At 40.9% G+C, this 19,359-nt stretch overlaps 1 protein-coding gene across 1 annotated transcript in view; it reads right to left on the bottom strand.

The window, feature by feature from the left end:
* Positions 1-19,359, bottom strand: part of LOC124864471 (liprin-alpha-3-like) — a 47,020-nt gene that overhangs the window by 8,638 nt on the left and 19,023 nt on the right. Inside the window, exons 15-26 of the mRNA XM_047359259.1 lie at positions 16,457-16,644; positions 15,013-15,250; positions 13,382-13,515; positions 13,130-13,284; positions 12,928-13,027; positions 12,757-12,838; positions 12,481-12,681; positions 9,187-9,252; positions 8,718-8,744; positions 8,376-8,551; positions 6,377-6,474; positions 4,372-4,547 (exon numbers count right to left, since the gene is read on the bottom strand). Of these exons, the coding sequence (XP_047215215.1) occupies positions 4,372-4,547; positions 6,377-6,474; positions 8,376-8,551; positions 8,718-8,744; positions 9,187-9,252; positions 12,481-12,681; positions 12,757-12,838; positions 12,928-13,027; positions 13,130-13,284; positions 13,382-13,515; positions 15,013-15,250; positions 16,457-16,644 (1,641 nt within the window). The remainder of the gene's footprint in view (positions 1-4,371; positions 4,548-6,376; positions 6,475-8,375; positions 8,552-8,717; positions 8,745-9,186; positions 9,253-12,480; positions 12,682-12,756; positions 12,839-12,927; positions 13,028-13,129; positions 13,285-13,381; positions 13,516-15,012; positions 15,251-16,456; positions 16,645-19,359) is intronic.

The following is a 19,359-nucleotide window of genomic DNA, read 5'->3' as shown; positions in this document are numbered from 1 at the left end:
TGCAGTCTCTCCTAAGCCGCCTCCTGAGGATTCAGAAGAAGCTGAACCCCTTGATCTAACTCGGATTCCAGAAGAATACCATGATTTAAAAAGTGTGTTTAGCAAATCCTGAGCTCTGTCTCTTCCACCTCATCGTCCGTAACTGCGCTATTGATCTTCTTCCTGGAGCTCCGTTGCCCTCTAGCAGACTCTATAACATTTCCCAATCAGAACGACAGACTATGGAGAAATATATTTCTAAATACTTGGCGGCTGGAATCATCCGCCCATCCTAATGCCCTTTAGGTGCTGTTTTTTTCTTTGTGGGGAAAAAAGATGGAACATTACACCCCTGCATCAATTACAGAGGTTTGAATCAAATTACAATCAAAAATAAATATCCTCTCCCTGTGTTATCATCTGCCTTCAAACCTGTCCAAGACTCCACCATCTTCACAAAATTGGATCTACGCAACGCTTACCATCTTGTCCGAATCCGTCAAGGGGACGAATGGAAGACCGCCTTCAAGACGCCCCAGGGCCATTTCGAATATTTGGTAATGCCTTTCGGCCTCAGCAATGCCCCAGCGGTGTTTCAAGCATTAGTCAATGATATTCTGCGTGATTATTTGAACATATTTGTGTTTGTATACCTTGATGACATTCTCATCTATTCCAAGAACCTCACAGAACACCGTCATCACGTTCGTTTGGTTCTTCAGCGTCTCCTGGAGAATCAACTATTTGTAAAAGCAGAGAAATGTGAGTTTCACCAACACTCCGTCACATTTCTAGGATTTATCCTCAAGGGTGGACAGGTTCACTCAGACCCGGATAAAGTGAAGGCAGTTCTGGATTGGCCAGTTCCCGACTCCCGTAAGCAGCTACAACGTTTTTAGGGTTTTGCTAACTTTTACAGGCGGTTTATCAGAAATTACAGTCAAACAGCAGTGCCCTTAAATGCATTAACTTCAACAAAGGTTCAGTTCCGGTGGACTCCTGAAGCCGAGGAAGTTTTCTCCTCCTTAAAGGAGAAGTTCTCTCAAGCACCCATTTTGATTCATCCTAATCCAACCAAACAATTCATCCTTGAGGTGGATGCTTCTGACACTGGAGTTGGGGCAGTATTGTCTCAGAGATCCGACAAAGATGACAAGATTCATCCTTGTGCATTTTTTTCCCGCAGATTGTCCAGTGCTGAGCGAAACTACGATGTGGGAGACAGAGAACTGTTGGCCATAAAACTGGCCTTGGACGAGTGGCGGCATTGGCTGGAGGGAACCGAGCATCCTGTATTGGAATGGACAGATCACAAAAACTTGTCATACATTCAAACGCCTAAAGTCTCGTCAGTCCCGTTGGTCTCTGTTCTTCTCTCGGTTCAATCTCTCCATCTCCTACAGACCGGGATCAAAGAGCCAAAAACCAGATGCTCTATCCCGTCAGTTCTCTCCGGATGATTGTAACAAACAGCCACCATCCATTTTGTCTCCAAGCTGCACAGTAGGAGCCCTTACTGGGGAAATAGAGAGTATTGTGAATCAAACTCAATTAAATGAACCTGATCCCAAAACTGGACCACCCAACCGGACTTTTGTTCCATGCACCGTCCGAGCACGTCTAATCCACTGGTTTCATTCCGCCAAATTTTCCGCCCACCCAGGTACCAGTCGAACTGTAGCCCTCATTTCAAGGCGGTTTTGGTGGCCCACCATGCATAGGGACGTCAGAGAATACGTGAATGCAGGTTCTGTTTGTGCCAGAAATAAATTAACTAATCAACCACCGGCAGGTCTGGTCCAACCTCTTAAGGTTCCATGACGCCACTGGTACCACATTGCTCTTGACTTCGTCACCGGCCTTTCTGAATATAAAGGTATGACCTCCATCGTAACTATTGTTGACCATTTTTTAAAAGCATGCCATCTAATTCCCCTCAGAAAACTCCCGTCTGCTTTCCAAACGGCTCAACTATTCATTAAACACGTCTTCCGACTACATGAAATTCCCCAGTTCATCTCCAAGGTATGGAAACAGTTTTGTACAGCTCTTGAAGCCAAAGTATCTCTCACCTCAGGTTACCATCCACAAAATAATGGACAGACTGAAATAATGAACCAGGAACTAGAAGCCACTCTCAGATGTTTGACATCATCCAATCCCTCTGGAGTGTTTATCTACCCTGGGTGGAGTATTCTCATAATTCTCATGTCTCCACTGCAACTGGTTCCTCCCCCTTATGAAATCTCTCTGGGCTACCAGCCTCCATTATTCCCTGCTGACAAAAAAAATATAGCTGTTACTTCTGTGAGCCACCACATTAATCGTGTTAAACAGGTTTGGAAAGCCACAATCGGAGCCTTACAGAGAACCGCCAGTCAAAACAAGCGGTTCGCTGACAGAAGACGCACACTGGCTCCCAAGTATCAACCGGGTCAAAAGGTCTGGTTGTCTTCTCGCGACATACCCTTTAAGTCAATGACTAGAAAACTCTCTCCTAAATTCATTGGACCTTATGAAATCTTATCTGTGATCAGTCCCACCACAGTCAGACTCCGTCTTCCTCCCACTTTTCGCATACATCCCCCTTTCCATGTCTCTCAGTTAAAACCAGTGCTTTCCAGCTCGCTTTGCCGTCCGCCCAAACCCCCTCCACCCGCCCGGGACTTCCAGGGGCACCCGGTTTATACGGTTCGGCGGGTCGTGGACTCCCGTCGGCGGGGTGGAGGCTGGTAGTACCTTGTCGACTGGGAGGGCTATGGTCCGGAAGACCATTCTTGGGTTCCCTGCTCTTTTATCTGCGATCCATCTTTGATCACAGATTATCATTCTTCTCTTTCTTCTTCTTCTTCTTCCTGGCCGCCAGGCGGGCGGCCGTTGAGAAGGGGCATGATGTTGGGGTCTGGGATTTTCTGTTTGTTTTTGCCTGCTATTTACACTACCTTACCACTAGATGCTGCCTGAGCTCCGGAGGTGAGAGGGAGACAGGTGTTGGCAATCTTCATCAAACTGGAGGAGTGTAAGAGAGCAGTGGGCCAGCACTTTTACGCCTGAGTGTTTGCCTAATGTGGTAACAAATACCGGCCATCCAGCTATAGGTTTTTCAATACTTCAGAAAACTATAGTAACCCTCGTCGTTTCTGTGTTCCTCTCTAGGCTCTGCTGCAGATCTGTTCTGGTTCAACTGACTCCTCGTTTGAACTGCTTCCCAAGCTTTAAGATTTCAAGGAAAGTTTTGGATTCCATTCCAGCTGGCTGCTACTAGCTCTCCTACGTCCTGGCTTCAAGCTCAAGCGAACCCTGTCCACCCTCCAACGTTTACTCACCTCCAAGCCCGGCATCTGGAGCTCACTACCTCAGTAAGTGAGCTGCCTTCAGAGAAACCTCACCGCTGCACACCGAGTGAAGGATCAAGAGGAAAATAAATTCAGGCACCTCTGTGGTCATCTTCCGTCCCAGCTGCGAGCCCCTCCATGCAAGATCAACATCACTCAGTAAGCCTGAAGATACCTTCTTAAGAAAGTCTATTTTTGTTCTCCATCAACTCACCTAACCTTCTCGCCATACAGTCGGCGTATCCAGTTCCCAGTCCACATTCACCTTCTGTAAATAAATTCATTAATTTTTCTTCTGTCTCCTGAGTGTTCTCTGCATGTGGGTCAAATTTGTTAATAAAACGACGACACTTATAGGGTACTTGTTGGGGTTCCCATAGTATACCTATGGGGTATCAAGCACATATAGAGGTGGCTACATAGTAGTTACAGAGCATCAAGGAAGTCCTAACAGCATAATTACTGGTACCCCGTAACCTATGTAGAGGTAGGTACAGGGTCCATGTGGAAAGAAATTAGAGGATACCTATATGGTATTTACAAGTTACCTACTGAGTACCAACAGAGTAAATACAGGGTACACACAGGCATATCTTTAGGGTATTTACCTTAAAGGTTATTTTCTGGATACATATGGGGTACTTCCAGTGTGAACATGGAAGTTATGATGGGCGCCTACAGCATATGTCTGTGGTGCATACATGGTACCTGCAGCCTAAAAAATGGTACTCCAGCAAAAGAAAACCCTGACGTATAATAGATTTGACTAGATTTACAAATCACATCATCATCAAAACATATTACGATTGTTCTCGTAATTAGATGTTTGGGCTGCACTGCTAATGATGATGTGTTTAAAAAGGTTATAGCTGGAAAAGAAACTGACTTAGGTTAAAATCCCAGTATCCAATCCTAACCTGGGAGGAAGAGGACACCTTTTAAAATATGTTTGACTATCTCTTTAAAATGACAAGGGTGTTTAACTTCAGCATGAAAAGCATGTCTCTGCTTGTTATAGATAAGATGGTCCCATTATTTAGGCCAGTAAGTCCATTACCTGTGTGTTCTGATTGGGGATCTGCAGCAACAGGGCCAGGTCGGTGTAGTCAAATGTGTCATCTAAAGCCAGCAGAGCGCCGTGGACGCCACTCTCTCTGAGGTTATCTGCGTACTCTTTTAGACCAATGCTCTGCACCCAGCACATCACACGCTCATTGGACCACACCATCACATCTGGGTAAGAAGAACAGGCATATATCTGGTCACTGTTAATTTAAAGTTTCTTTGGGTCAACTCCTGGGGCTCAAGCTGGATAGACATTAAAGTTTCCTTAAGCACAAATAACTTTTGCTGAATGGGTTATACATGTAGCTGCACACAGATGCGTGACTAAGGGAGATAGAGCCAACGTTGGATTTGCATGAGTAATAAGCATGACCACACCACAAGAAGTGCTTTTCTTTAAGTACCTTCAGAATATCTTTGACACACCCTAGATTTAGACATACCAACCTCTCATCCTCATCTTGAATCTTCCAATAATCAATGTTTTTATGGCAATGGAGAGTAAGGCTTAAAAGAAGAATCTTCTCTAAATGTGGAGCAAGACATGTTAAAGTCCTTGAAATATGAATTATCTTATATTTCCAAAACGGAAGCTCAGTTGGCTACATAATAATCCACAATTAACGATAATTTTTTAGTATTTGTTATTGTGTTAAAAAGCAAAAGTGAATCTGTCTTTTTATTAATGAGAATTATTGTATGTTTTTGATACCTTAAATGTGGAAACAGCCTCAGCCTGGAGATACTTTTATCTACTCTAATTGGCTGATCAGGCCTAATGACAACCTCTGTCTCCTGAAAGTTATCAACCCAAGGCGTTCTCATTAACGTAGAGAAACAGAACCAAAGAACCAACGGTCAACCAGATCTGATCACTCTGCCAGACTCAGTTGGATTGAATGCTTCGGTTTGTATTGAATGTTTCGCAGCATGTGTCTAATTTTGTGTAAAGTTCCTACAAAGATTATGACTGCTATTCCTCCATGTCTTGAATGTGTTCATTGTCAGTAGAGGCTTTCTTTAAAAGCATTTTATGTCATATCCAGCCCAGATTTGAATCCAAAGTGTAGAACCCAGAGGGCATCCAATGAACTGAACCAGAACCAACAAACTTTCAGTATCTGAGACGCTGACACTCAGTCAGTTCCGTGTGTGAACCAACAGCCCAATTCTGGACCACAAAGTGGGAAATCTCTTCCCTTGTTTTATAGTGGAGGTTCTGAAAAGAGAAGCTAAGACAAAAGGTGGATCTGAAACTTTTATTTGCTCCTTTTAATCTTTTTTCCTGTTTTCTTTTAATTAATTGATATTAGGTATAAAAACCCAGAATTAAGGCCCTATATTTAAACTCCTGAGAGACTAAAATCTTGCATCACAGCTTTAGGAGGAGTTTCTAGAGTAGAGCAAGTTTAGTATCTTTCTTTTTATCTTTTATGGTTTCATGTTTTTTTTTACTTAATTAAACCTTAGAATATAGACATAGGTGTGAATAAAGGTGTGAGTAATATCAAAAATAACACTTGATTACATTAATCACCAGTTTCTGTATTCTTAATTGAAGGAAATGAATTGGAATGATTGTTAATAAATTTGTAAAATGGGAAATCTAAAATTCTTTTAATTCTAATTTTGTAATAAAAATTGTTTATGAGGGTCATTCATCAGATGTTTTTCATCTACATGAATATAGTTTAACAAAGCTTATTAATGTCAAACATACTGTGGGATGGTCTGAATCGCTTTATTTATTATTTATTCTTATTATAAATAATAAATGTTGGTATATTCTTATTTATTTATTTATTTATTCTGTGTTAAATAAAGTTACTGCAAATAAAAAGCTTTAATATTGGTAAACATTAGTACGAATTTTATTTGAATAAGCAACCTAGATAAAGATTTATACTGTGTTACTAAAATACGCTTTTAGCAAGACAACATAACTACATTAATATATTACAGTTCAAGCAGAAACTATAAAAAAAAGAAAAGATTACCTTTATTCTGGTGAGCGCTCTCCTCCCTCCTCCTTTCCAGCTCCTTGCGGTCGTAATTCAGACGCTTGAGGCACATGATGCCATAATGCAAACTGACCCTGGGAAAGGTCAAAGGAGCAAGAGGGTTTAACAGGTTCAAGCAGGTTAATTGGGGGTGCACTTTTAATCTTGGAAGCACTTGAGGCCTTCAGCAGAGAGCCTTCATCTGACACCACACCAAGCTGTCATTGTCACAACAATGTCGAGAAACACCTACGGTTTTAAAGAATGAAAGCTTCCTCTAAGGATGTGAAAAATAGCTCAATGTTTGCAGCTAAACAAGTACATCTTAATAAAGTAGAAAATCATTTATAAGTTCTTTTGTTTTTCAGTAAAATTGCAACTGGTTGCCACTATACAGATTCCGTTGGTGTTTGTTTTCTTGTCACACTTGTTTCTGATCTTCAAAGAAAGTTTAATAGAAGACAAAGATAACATACATAAATAAATACAAAATATAGTTTTCAAATGCTTATTTTGGTTTTTAAACTAAAAAATTAAACTTCATAACTGGTCGTTCTATTCTTGGAGACAGAAACTGCCATCAAGTGTTTGGGATCAACGGCAACAAGTCTTTACATCCCAGGAATTTTGGCCTGCTCTCGTTTGCTGAATAGTTTCATTTGAGCCACACTGGAGGGGTTTGACTACGAGCAGCCTGTTTCAGGTCATGCCATAGCATCTCAATCTGATTTAAGTGTTAGTATTGACTAGGCCACTCCAAAATCTTCTTATTGTTTTTTTGTGCCATTCAGAGGTGGACTTGCTGATGTGCTTAAGATCATTTTTCATTGCATAACCCAAGCACCCTCCATCTCAGGGTTATTAGGAATCAGGATTTTGCAAAAAAGCAGAATTTATTGTTTTCCCAGTTAAAGCAAGTCATTTAGGTCCTGAAGCAGCAAAGCAGCCCCAGACCATCACACTACTACCACCATGTTTGACTGTCAGTATGATGTCAGTGTTTTACCAGATGAACTTCTAAAAATTTCCACTTTTGTCTCATCTGTCTGCAGGATATGTTCCTACTTGTCTTGGGAAACATAAAGACATTCTTTTGGAAATGAGACAGGTCTTTGTGTTGGATTTGGTCCTGGTAGTTTTTCCATTGGTGAATAATAGATCTCATTGCTTTCTGTTGAAGTCCCAGGCATCCCAGACAAGCCTTAGACATTTTTAACTGTTCCCACAATGGTAGATGTCACTTAATTTGTTTCTCAACTGCTTTTGAATTTAGGTTGAAGGATGTGTGCTCATGTAGTCAAACAAGGATCAATTTAAATTATTTGTTAATTCTTGAGAAATCATACTCTGGGGGTGGTGCATGTTGTAGCAGTACAGATGCTGTCCCAAATACAGAGGGTATAGTCCTCGACGCAGCCGTCCTGGGTTCGTTTCCGACCTTTAAACCTTTGCTGTATGTCATTAAAGGCCACTAGTCTCAGAAAAAAATCTTTAAAAAAATAAATGAAAATTTGAAAAACCAAAAGAATTTGGTTTATTCGGGTTAAATCATGATGTGAAAATGAACAATTATATTTTATAATATATAATTATATTTAGTTTTTTTTCAGGTAATAACAGACAACATCACTTGAAAACAAAATGTTGTATTTACTCGGTTTATCTTTGTCATTAAAAGTGTTACAAAATAGCAAAATCAGATGAAATTTCAAAGGAAGGAAATACCTTTTCCACAGTGCTGCATGAATATCTGCCATGAGCCATTGCTGTACAGGTCATAACATAGCATAACATAACATTTCTGCATAAAAATAATGAGTTCTTTGTTAGTCTTGTAATTTTCCTCTAAAATGAACAGAAGTAAGTAAATACATGTAATTTATCTATACAAGATATTAATTTCAATGTTTGAACTGAATTGCTGTATAGATAAACTTTTCGATGCCATTCTAACTTATTGAGATGCACCTGTAAAAGGTGTGGGAGCATGCTCTACCTGTGAAAGCTGTCCACCATCTTCAGCTGTCCTCTCAGCTCCTTCTTGGTTAGGTGGTCCAGCATGCGTGCATCCACCAGGGACTCCATGAAATAGCTGCGATACTGGGGTAGGCCCAGGCTGGGCAGCCAGTCATTACCCACCCACTCATGATTCATATCACCGTAGGCCAGTATCTGGAGGGGACAAGCACAGATGATCGACGCTGATTCACACTCGGCTTCATATTTCATGTCTGAGCGCTCATGACTCACTGCAGATGAAGGGTCTGACAAATAAGCAGCGTGTTGTGTTTGTTTTTTAGTTCCTACAAGGTTAGCAAAAAAAATATTTGAGCCTTACCTGGTCCCAGCTGAACTCCTTTAGCTCCTGAACACCGAGAGAAAAGACGAGGCAGGAAGAGAGAAAGACAGAGCGAGTTGGGGTGGTGAGGGGAAAAGGGGAGCAGGGGTCAAAAGCAGTGTGGACGGATGGAAGGATGAATGAGGAGAAGCAAAAGAGGGAGAGAGGTCACAGCAGCAGCGGGAAAAGAGGACAAAAGTGAGGAACAGTGGGTTAGAGAACGGGTGATTAGTTTGAAGCAGTTCACATAGAAACAGCAACCACAGGGAGAGACGAGGATGCTCAACACTATGGCCTGGGCCCACAGAGAAGACAGACAGATAGAGGAACAAATACAGAGACAGAAGAGGAGGAAGGGGAGAGACTGATCAACATGATTCAGACCAGACGAGACGTTCAACATTATTCAGTAATCTTGACCATAAAAAAAGGAAAATTGGACAGAAGACAGTATGACCGGAGCACTAACCGGAGGTTTGGTGGCAGCATTCAGAGACTCCATCTCCGCGTGAGTCATCCACACATTACTGGTGGACTGCAGTAATGTAAGCACAGAAAAATTCATTCTGTGAGGTTTAGGAAAGAAATCACCACAGATTACATGCATCGAGCACCAGAGGCAACCGGCTCTAGAGATTTTCCAATAAAGCCCATCAATCAACCACAATTGCAAACTACTTTCTCATTGCCATGAAGAGGAACAAAAGGTTCAACCGTTTTTTTTGAACTGATAGCATCTGTTCAGGGTGTTGAGTGAAAATGTCTTGAGTGATTCTTTCCTTACGTTTCATCATATCAACTAACACAAACACAACTGCAGAAGAGTTAAACCAAGATAAACCCAGTGAGGCATTAGCACCAAACTTCACAGGATTCAGAGGAGAAAAACTTCATGTATCTTCTTGTACCTTTATTGGAAACACAAGCATACAGTAAAAAGCAATGATGTTCTTTGCCAACAATCTGGTCAGGGACGGTTTTTATGCCTTTTTGTAGAAAGTCTTTTTTGGCAGTTCCCTCCCTGCCCTTTTGTGTGCATGCAAAGTAAGCCAGAGGCAGAACAATCACACCTTCTGACCCTTTTTATGTACATATCCTGCAGGGCTGTTCAGGCCTGGTGCTAACAGGTGTCCTGCCCTATCTGATCACAAGTCAACATGGCTAAATACAAGTGTGAATGCAATTTTGGCAAGACTGAGGACCCACCGGCCATGTTCAGATCTGGCATTTACATGTGTCTTGGCCTATTTAGCTGCAAATGGACAGCTTTAAGTACAACTGTTCAAATCTAGAGTTAAATTCTGCCTGTAGAGTTATTAAATGTGAATTATACATCATGCAACCTCACAGTAACCTAAAATCATCTCTGACAACAAGAACAAACATTACACTACTGAGCATCCTGCTAATCCACTGAACCTGGACAGAATGGTCCTTTGGTAAGTATTCCAGTAAAGAGCTCAAACAACTTCTAGCACCAAAAAACTCCTATCAAAATATTTCTGAAGACATTTGCCAGCAGCAGTCTGAATTTAAAAGTGCTGTTTATATAAAGCATTTTTAACCAGATATCTTGCTAATATTTCTGCAGCTTGAAGGAAGTCATATCAGGTCTGTGGGTGGTTTTTCTGTGTGAGCCAGAACAGATTCCCTTCAGACTGCTAAACTAATGTTCAACCTTCAAACCATCCACAGCTGCATTTAACGGTGTCCATGTGCAAACAGATTGCTCAGGATTTATGTAAATGTCAAGTATGAAAAGGGTCATTCAGAGATTGCTCTAAACATAACAGTTGTTCGGCAAATGAAACTAAAGATGCACCAATCAGGATATTAATCCCCGATTCCAATTTATGGTTTTCCTTGAGATCTGACCTGCCAATTCTAATATTCAAAGGATAACATCACATAAAAACCTTTGTTTTAATTTATCAGTTAAATATAACAAATACTGATGATACAGAAAAATTATGTGTGGCAGATGGAGGTAGCAGTTTTAATTCAAGAGAAAATTTGGGGTACCTCCAGGGTACTGTCATGGTACTTGCAGGCATTCCTTAGATACTTACAGGCCACCTACAGGGCAAATATGCAGAAACCACATGGATATTTATTTTTTTTACCTGTACAGGTTAATTAGAGAGTACCTATAGGGATTCTTACCAGGTACTCATGTGGTATTTATGAATACCTACTGAGTGCCTGTGGTGTAATTACAGGCATTCTTACTGGGTACCATTGGGGTAGTTGGTAACAGGTTACCTACTGCCTCCATAGGGCTACTTGCTGTGTACCTACAGGGTATTACCATTTATTCATCAAAACATATCACCCCTATTTTTATTTGTATAAAAGTGCCACATCGACAATCTGTTTGTTGATGTATCTTTAAGCCAAGTTTTGATGCATTTAATGCAAATGAATTTTTAGTTTTTGAGCTGTTGATTACAGTTCAGGGTCAATCAAGAGAAAATTGGCCCATTTCAATCACTGGCAGATTGGTGCAACACAGTTCTAAACCTAAACCTTTCTGTGTCATACTGAGGCCTGTCGATGATATGGTCCCAAACTGGACCTTGGGGACCGCTGTCCCACAAGTTTTAGGTAGGTCTCTGTTCCAACACATCTTATTCAATTTGTTTGTGGTACTCCACAAAAAAGAAACGAACAAGATCCGAACAGTTTGGACTGCACTGTAAGAACTGGCTAACCGTTAGCGTGCTAACAATGCATCTACTTCAGAGATTTTAATCTGTGCTAAAGGGCTTTACAGTTTTTATATGAGTCTGAATTAAATATTCCACATTGATTATACATCATTTAAAACACAATCTGTGATTTGTTGAACCTTTACACTGTTTATGAAAAGAGAAAAATAAAGGGGATTGCTAGTTTAGCTAAAATCTCATCTCCTCTCATAATGTCGTTACCCGTTATCAACTACCATCCCGAATGATGAAGATGCAAATTTATAAGGCATTTTTTTCATAAGAAAATCAAACCATGAATGATTAATGGGATACTTGCCTATATGGGATACATTTTTTATTTTGGAACTGATCATAACCATCTGAGTTTTCCAGTAGGATATTACACATTGTATAGAAAATTGTGAATTATTTTAAGGTCCCCTATTTCTCTCCTATTGCATACATAAGCTTACCGAAATATTTGTAAATCGCTGCGATAAATCTGACTTGATGTGCCAGTCAGCTAAGTGCTTGACGTATGATGTTGGCTGCATATTTATTTACATGAAGAGTGGGTAACTGAGCATGTGGGGATGCATTTCAACACAAAGTGTGAACACACATAGCTACAGCTGTTAACTTGTTACTGGACATAGCTACAGCTGTTAATTTGTTACTGGACATAGCTACAGCTGTTAATTTGTTACTGGATTGCTAAGCATTCGTGTTAGAACCAAGTATGATCACACACTCTAAGCTGCATGTTCAACAGATGGACAGAGCAGTAGCAAAAAGAACCACCTCCCATACTAAGAAACCCCACAGAAAAGGATGTTCACAAGAACGTCAGTCAGCTCATGCAATAAAAAACGAGCACCAAAACAACAGTGATAATTTTATATATTGCAAACAAAAAATGTATGCACAGCAGAGGGTTATACATGCTGTTGTCGACATTTAGTAAAGGCACACTACCAAAGATAAAAGCATGGAGTTTACTATTAAAGTACATCTGTCATTATTTTAATAGTAAAGCATAAATCTGTGCTCCTGTGGGGGTGTTGAAGTCTTACAGAGCGTGTGCTGGCTGGGGCAGATGGGCTGGTGAGGGACACCATCTCCTGGATGGCCAGGCGCAGTTTGAGGCGGTGGAGCGGGTTACTGATGCCGATCTCCCTCTGGATTTCTGTGTCCGACAGGTTTGCCATGATCGCACCGCTCTTTACATTGGCACGACACGCCGCGACGTACCAGGCGGGCATACCCACCCACAACTGAAAGGAAGTGGGATGATTAGGTAATAAAATGCTTTTAACCCATGAATTTGTCACCACTTAAGGATGACCTACCTCTAACCAAGACACAACAGTAGGTCCATCCCAAGATGCAAATGGCTGTCCTTGGCGACAAGCTTCTTCTAGTAGTTCATGTCTGACGAGAGGAAAAACAGACAAGGATGTTTCATTGAAAATTAAAAAGTAGTTAAAACACATCCTTTAATAAGCACAAAATTCACTGACTTCTTTTTGCTGCGACGGTCTTTATCTGCTGGACCAAGAGTTCCTGTCTTGTTTATCCCCATTGTGTCTCCAGATCCGAGGTCTTCAGAGGGTGTAGATGCTGGGAGCAACATGAAAAGGTCAAATCTGCCTAGAAATATAAAGCTATGGCAGCTGAGTTGTGTTTGACAGTACACAGAAGTAACACTCCGTTATCCTATACCAAGAGAAGCAGATCCATCACGACCAGGTTGGCCCAACCTTCCTTTCTCCTTTTTCCCAAAAAGCCGACCAATAGAAGACTTGATGCTTTTCTTCTTACTGGGCTTGTGGAGAGAATCTTGACTGCTGTTGGAGCTGCTGCCATCTGCAGAAAGGCTGGGACATTGACAAGAAAAATCAAGTGCAAAAGGTAAAGCACTTTTGAGTAAAGTAAAGCTTTATGATGTTGGATATTCTCAACATGAGCTCCTACCTGCGAAACTCCCGGGGGTCGTCAAGCATCGCGCCCGGATGGGTGAGGTTCATTCTGTCTAATCGCAGCGCACGAGGAGTTGGAGGAGGCGTGGAGTCGAGAAGAGCAAGGGATCGGTCGTCCTCTCTGTTATTCTGGAATGTGAAATCTTATCAGTTTTAAAGTGCAGGGATTTCAAAAACAATGAAAAAAGTATTTACGCCCACACAGATTTTGTATTGTTTTGGTTTTCTGACAGGCTTCCATGTTTCTTCCCAGCACCTTGCTTACTGCTGAATGATGAACACTGACCTTAACTGAACCAAGGGAGTCCGGCAGTGCTTTTGATGCTGTTTTCTATTGTTACCTCCTGGACTAGTCGTTAATGCGCTCATGCAGTAATTTTGGTTAACCGGCCACACCTGGGAAGCTTCACCGCTGTTCCATGTTTTCTTTATTTGTGGATAATGGCTCTCACTGTGCCACCGGCTGCACGGTGGCGCAGTTGGTAGCACTGTTGCCTTGCAGCAAGAAGGTCCTGGGTTCAATTCCCGGCCTGGGGTCTTTCTGCATGGAGTTTGCATGTTCTCCCCATGCATGCGTGGGTTCTCACTGGGTACTCCGGCTTCCTCCCACAGTCCAAAGACATGCCTGTTAGGTTAATTGGTAACTCTAAATTTCCCTTAGGTGTATGAATGAGTGTGTGCATGGTTGTTTGTGTGTTACCCTGCGATGGACAGGCAACCTGTCCAGGGTGTACCCCGCCTCTCGCCCATAGACTGCTGGAGATAGGCACCAGCTCCCCTGCGACCCACTATGGAATAAGCGGTAGAAAATGACTGACTGACTGGCTCTCACTGTGGTTCATCCAAAATTTTAGAAATGGTTTTGTAACCCTTTCCAGACTGATACATGGCAACTAGTTTGTTTTTCATCTCGATTTTCTTTAAAATATGTTGCATTTTGAGGTCTTTTACCCACTTTGTGTTGCCAGACACGTTTTATTGAAATAATTTCTTGATTCCACCAGTCTGACAGTAATGAGGCTCTGGTGTGACTAGCTAAAAGTATGGTAAATCACATTTTTTTCAAGGTTGATTCATAAGGCTGTTTTTAACTTAATAAATGAAATTATCATTTGAAAAGGCTTTTTTATTTATTCAGGTTGTTTTTGTCTGATATTAAAACTTATTCAATGATCTGAAGCATTTTAATGTGCTCAAAAAAAGCTTAACCAGAACAGGGCAAACACGTAGACACAGTGTTCATGATTCAGCAATAAGCAAACAATTATTCTCTGTAATTCTTCCATTTTAACATATTAATAACACAGATAATAGAAACTTAAAAATATTTAATAATATGCTGTATGGTGAACCCAGACTTTTCTGTTTTGTTATATATTTTGGTATTGTCATATACCATTTTCCTAAAAGTTGTATTCTTCTAAAACATATTTTCTGTTGTTTGGTTTGTTTTGTTAAAAGAGCGTGTTTAGTCTTTTCTACATCTTTCGGCTTGATAAACGTCTGCTGTACTATGACTCACTTTCTGAAAGAGCTGCTTTGCATAAACAGGGATGGGGGGTAAAAAGGTTAAACACTGACTCGAGGAGAAGCTCATCTTTAAATTCCAGTACCGGTTACTGGTACCTGTCTATCTGTTTCACGGGCTGGGGAATGAGGCAGGCGAGGAGTGGAGTGTCCAGAGCTGGGGGGAGATGGGGAGGCCAGTGTGGAGGATGTGATGGATGATGGGATGAAGCCCCTTTCTGTACTGTCTCTGCTCAAGGAGGAGGGAGGTATAGGTGGGCTGTCCAACGCTACGCTGACCCGGCTCTCGATTTCCTCAGCCCGCAGCTCTGTGTTCTCCTTCTCCTCCTGGATCAGCCTGATTTTAGAAAACAAAGGTGCAGAAAAACAGGGAACCTTTAAAGAGCAGCTAAACCCCAAATCAACGTTTTTAAGATTCCTCCATTAGTTTCCATCTACTGTGGTTTGCCAAAAATAGACCTGAGCATAATTCATTATTATTCATAAAATCGTTTTGACATTAGTAGTGATGGACAAATCATCGTCTTGATTTTTCTATTAAATTATGTGTTCTGCTCAATAAAAGGCTAAACTTTTCACAAGATGGCCAAGATCCTTGTGTGGAGGAGTGGAAATGAATGGGGGCACAAAAGGTTAAATATTTCATATACTCAAACATAGATGTATAGAATTGACCATTTATAATGTCACAGTCTCCATTTATGAATTATATACCTAATGTTGATATAATAATAAAATCTATTCACATTGACAGTTTAAAGCATTTTCAGTTTTAGGTCAGAAACGATGTATTCCAGTTCTTAAACAAAGGTGAAGATGTCAGAGACCAATTTATCTGTTTTTCTTTCTCTCTCTCTTGATTTACAGTTTTAAGTATCCAGCATGCCGATGTGAGTGAATTTTCATCAGGCCAGAAACCATAGCTAACGTGACTTTAAGTAATGGATTAGTATTGTTATAGTTAAGCACTGGGTCATTGTTGTAATGTTTGAGTTGCATCACATCTGTAGCAGTGGAACACATATTGAGTTAACTGACAGCTTTTTAAAAAAAAAACAACTTTAGGTCTGAAAACATCTTCATTATAAAAGGAGAAATAGTATAGTTCTGTCTCTCTCTCCCTTTTGATCAATATTTATATTGGCCAGAGTATTTTAGCTCATGTGTATGAAGCAACCTTCCTAGATTTTGTGCCAAGGTTACACCAACAGTTAGAAAATGACGTGTTTTCCACGTAGATTAAAGGTCAATGAAGATAAAACAAATAAAACAAAAAACAAAAAGATTAGGCTCTTTTCCTTCCACAATCATCTTATCATCCCTCAGATTTATCTTGTGACCCTCTCAATCACATATTTATACATTGGTATTAACAATCGTAAAATTTAATCACTGAATGTTTCCTCAACCTTAGATGTTTTCTCTATTGCAGTATCAGATAGGTGCTGATATCTTTATGTTTTTAGGCTGTTGTAGGTGATGATGTGCTGCAATTTGTAGAAGGGTGGTGTTTCACCTCCCTTCCACCCTCCGTCTTTCATACTTGATCTCCTTATTGATGGCCTCCAGCTGTTCCTGCAGCATGATGGCAAGGGTTTGCACGTCTGTCTGTCCACTGGGAGAAAGAAGTTCAAAACGAGGCTCCCCATCGTCCTCGTCATCAGAGCAGCCCACGTCCATGCTCTGCTCGTACCCAGTTCTCAGCAGAGCCCCGCTCTCCCAGTCTGGGTACTGTGCAAATAAATGCAAACCAGAAACTTTATGACACAATGAACTGTTTTCAGAGTCAGCTTTAAAAAGTGTCTAAAGGCTTTACCTCAATTATTTTATTTCTATTTTCAGGATATTTAAACTGTGAGAAATGTAAACATTTAAGGTGCTGTTTCATATCTCGACATTACTGTATGTCAAGTCACACCTCTGAAGTATGTGTGCCACTTTTAAAGAGCTTGTGTTCTGAACAGTGCATGTGTATGGTTGTTGAATTCACAGTGTTAAGCTATGTCAGGACAGGACTTTCCATGATTACCCCCAAGTGGTCAGATAAGTATTAGCAAATTTATTCCAAAAGTAGGTCAAGCCACCATTTTAATTTACAGTTTCAAATATCCAGCATGCTGAGGTGAGTGAATTTTCATTAGGGCACAAACAGATCTGTAGCAGTGGAATACATATAGTAAAAAAAATGTAACCTTAGATCTGAAAACATCAGCATTATAAAAAGAGAACTGTGACTTATTTTCAGAAGTTGAGAAACATTTCCTTATGTCAAAATGAAATATTTCTGACGAGCATTGTTTCTTTTTCTTCTTTTGATTAGCGTTGTTAAGAATATATCATATCAAGCATTTATCAAGGTAGATCAAAGATAAAAAAAAATAACATCTAAAATCACTAAACTTTTCCATCTTTTAATTTCCTGCGATTTATTGTCCTTTCAATGAGATGCTATAGAAAGTTCCGGGGCGACCAGGTTTTCTCTGGCACTCCCACTAATAACTGTAGCTGCGCAATGCTGATCAGCTGGTTGACTTCTACAAGGTTCTAAAAGACGGAACAGTGTATCTGTGGACAAGAGGCCCATCCATTAATCTCATTAAGGTAAAACTGTTCTAAGACCACATTTTGCAAACCAAGAACAGTCTGTGAAAAAGCTGACTGCCAGCTGGCTATTGGAGCAGCTGATACCGGCTCCTTCCAGTGCCACCATTGATGCTGCTTTCTAGAACAAAGGAGAAATCAGAATTTCTGAATATACAGGTCCTTCTCAAAATATTAGCATATTGTGATAAAGTTCATTATTTTCCATAATGTCATGATGAAAATTTAACATTCATATATTTTAGATTTATTGCACACTAACTGAAATATTTCAGGTCTTTTATTGTCTTAATACGGATGATTTTGGCATACAGCTCATGAAAACCCAAAATTCCTATCTCACAAAATTAGCATATCATTAAAAGGGTCTCTAAACGAGCTATGAACCTAATCATCTGAATCAACGAGTTAACTCTAAACACCTGCAAAAGATTCCTGAGGCCTTTAAAACTCCCAGCCTGGTTCATCACTCAAAACCCCAATCATGGGTAAGACTGCCGACCTGACTGCTGTCCAGAAGGCCACTATTGACACCCTCAAGCAAGAGGGTAAGACACAGAAAGACATTTCTGAACGAATAGGCTGTTCCCAGAGTGCTGTATCAAGGCACCTCAGTGGGAAGTCTGTAGGAACGAAAAAGTGTGGCAGAAAACGCTGCACAACGAGAAGAGGTGACCGGACCCTGAGGAAGATTGTGGAGAAGGGCCGATTCCAGACCTTGGGGGACCTGAGGAAGCAGTGGACTGAGTCTGGAGTAGAAACATCCAGAGCCACCGTGCACAGGCGTGTGCAGGAAATGGGCTACAGGTGCCGCATTCCCCAGGTCAAGCCACTTTTGAACCAGAAACAGCGGCAGAAGCGCCTGACCTGGGCTACAGAGAAGCAGCACTGGACTCCACTGTGGTCCAAAGTACTTTTTTCGGATGAAAGCAAATTCTGCATGTCATTCGGAAATCAAGGTGCCAGAGTCTGGAGGAAGACTGGGGAGAAGAAATGCCAAAATGCCAGAAGTCCAGTATCAAGTACCCACAGTCAGTGATGGTCTGGGGTGCCGTGTCAGCTGCTGGTGTTGGTCCACTGTGTTTTATCAAGGGCAGGGTCAATGCAGCTAGCTATCAGGAGATTTTGGAGCACTTCATGCTTCCATCTGCTGAAAAGCTTTATGGAGATGAAGATTTCATTTTTCAGCACGACCTGGCACCTGCTCACAGTGCCAAAACCACTGGTAAATGGTTTACTGACCATGGTATCACTGTGCTCAATTGGCCTGCCAATTCTCCTGACCTGAACCCCATAGAGAATCTGTGGGATATTGTGAAGAGAACGTTGAGAGACTCAAGACCCAACACTCTGGATGAGCTAAAGGCCGCTATCGAAGCATCCTGGGCCTCCATAAGACCTCAGCAGTGCCACAGGCTGATTGCCTCCATGCCACGCCGCATTGAAGCAGTTATTTCTGCCAAACGATTCCCGACCAAGTATTGAGTGCATAACTGTACATGATTATTTGAAGGTTGACGTTTTTTGTATTAAAAACACTTTTCTTTTATTGGTCGGATGAAATATGCTAATTTTGTGAGATAGGAATTTTGGGTTTTCATGAGCTTTATGCCAAAATCATCCGTATTAAGACAATAAAAGACCTGAAATATTTCAGTTAGTGTGCAATGAATCTAAAATATATGAATGTTAAATTTTCATCATTACATTATGGAAAATAATGAACTTTATCACAATATGCTAATATTTTGAGAAGGACCTGTAAGAGAAAGCAAATGACCATCAAGAAACAAACTATGTACTCAACTGTGATTAACGTTTTACAGTAACTCCTCTATACATCTA

Source organism: Girardinichthys multiradiatus, chromosome Y, assembly GCF_021462225.1.
Source record: "Girardinichthys multiradiatus isolate DD_20200921_A chromosome Y, DD_fGirMul_XY1, whole genome shotgun sequence".
Taxonomy (NCBI): Eukaryota; Metazoa; Chordata; class Actinopteri; order Cyprinodontiformes; family Goodeidae; genus Girardinichthys; species Girardinichthys multiradiatus.
Note: the sequence above shows the minus strand (reverse complement) of the source record. Positions and strands in the feature narration are given on the sequence as shown.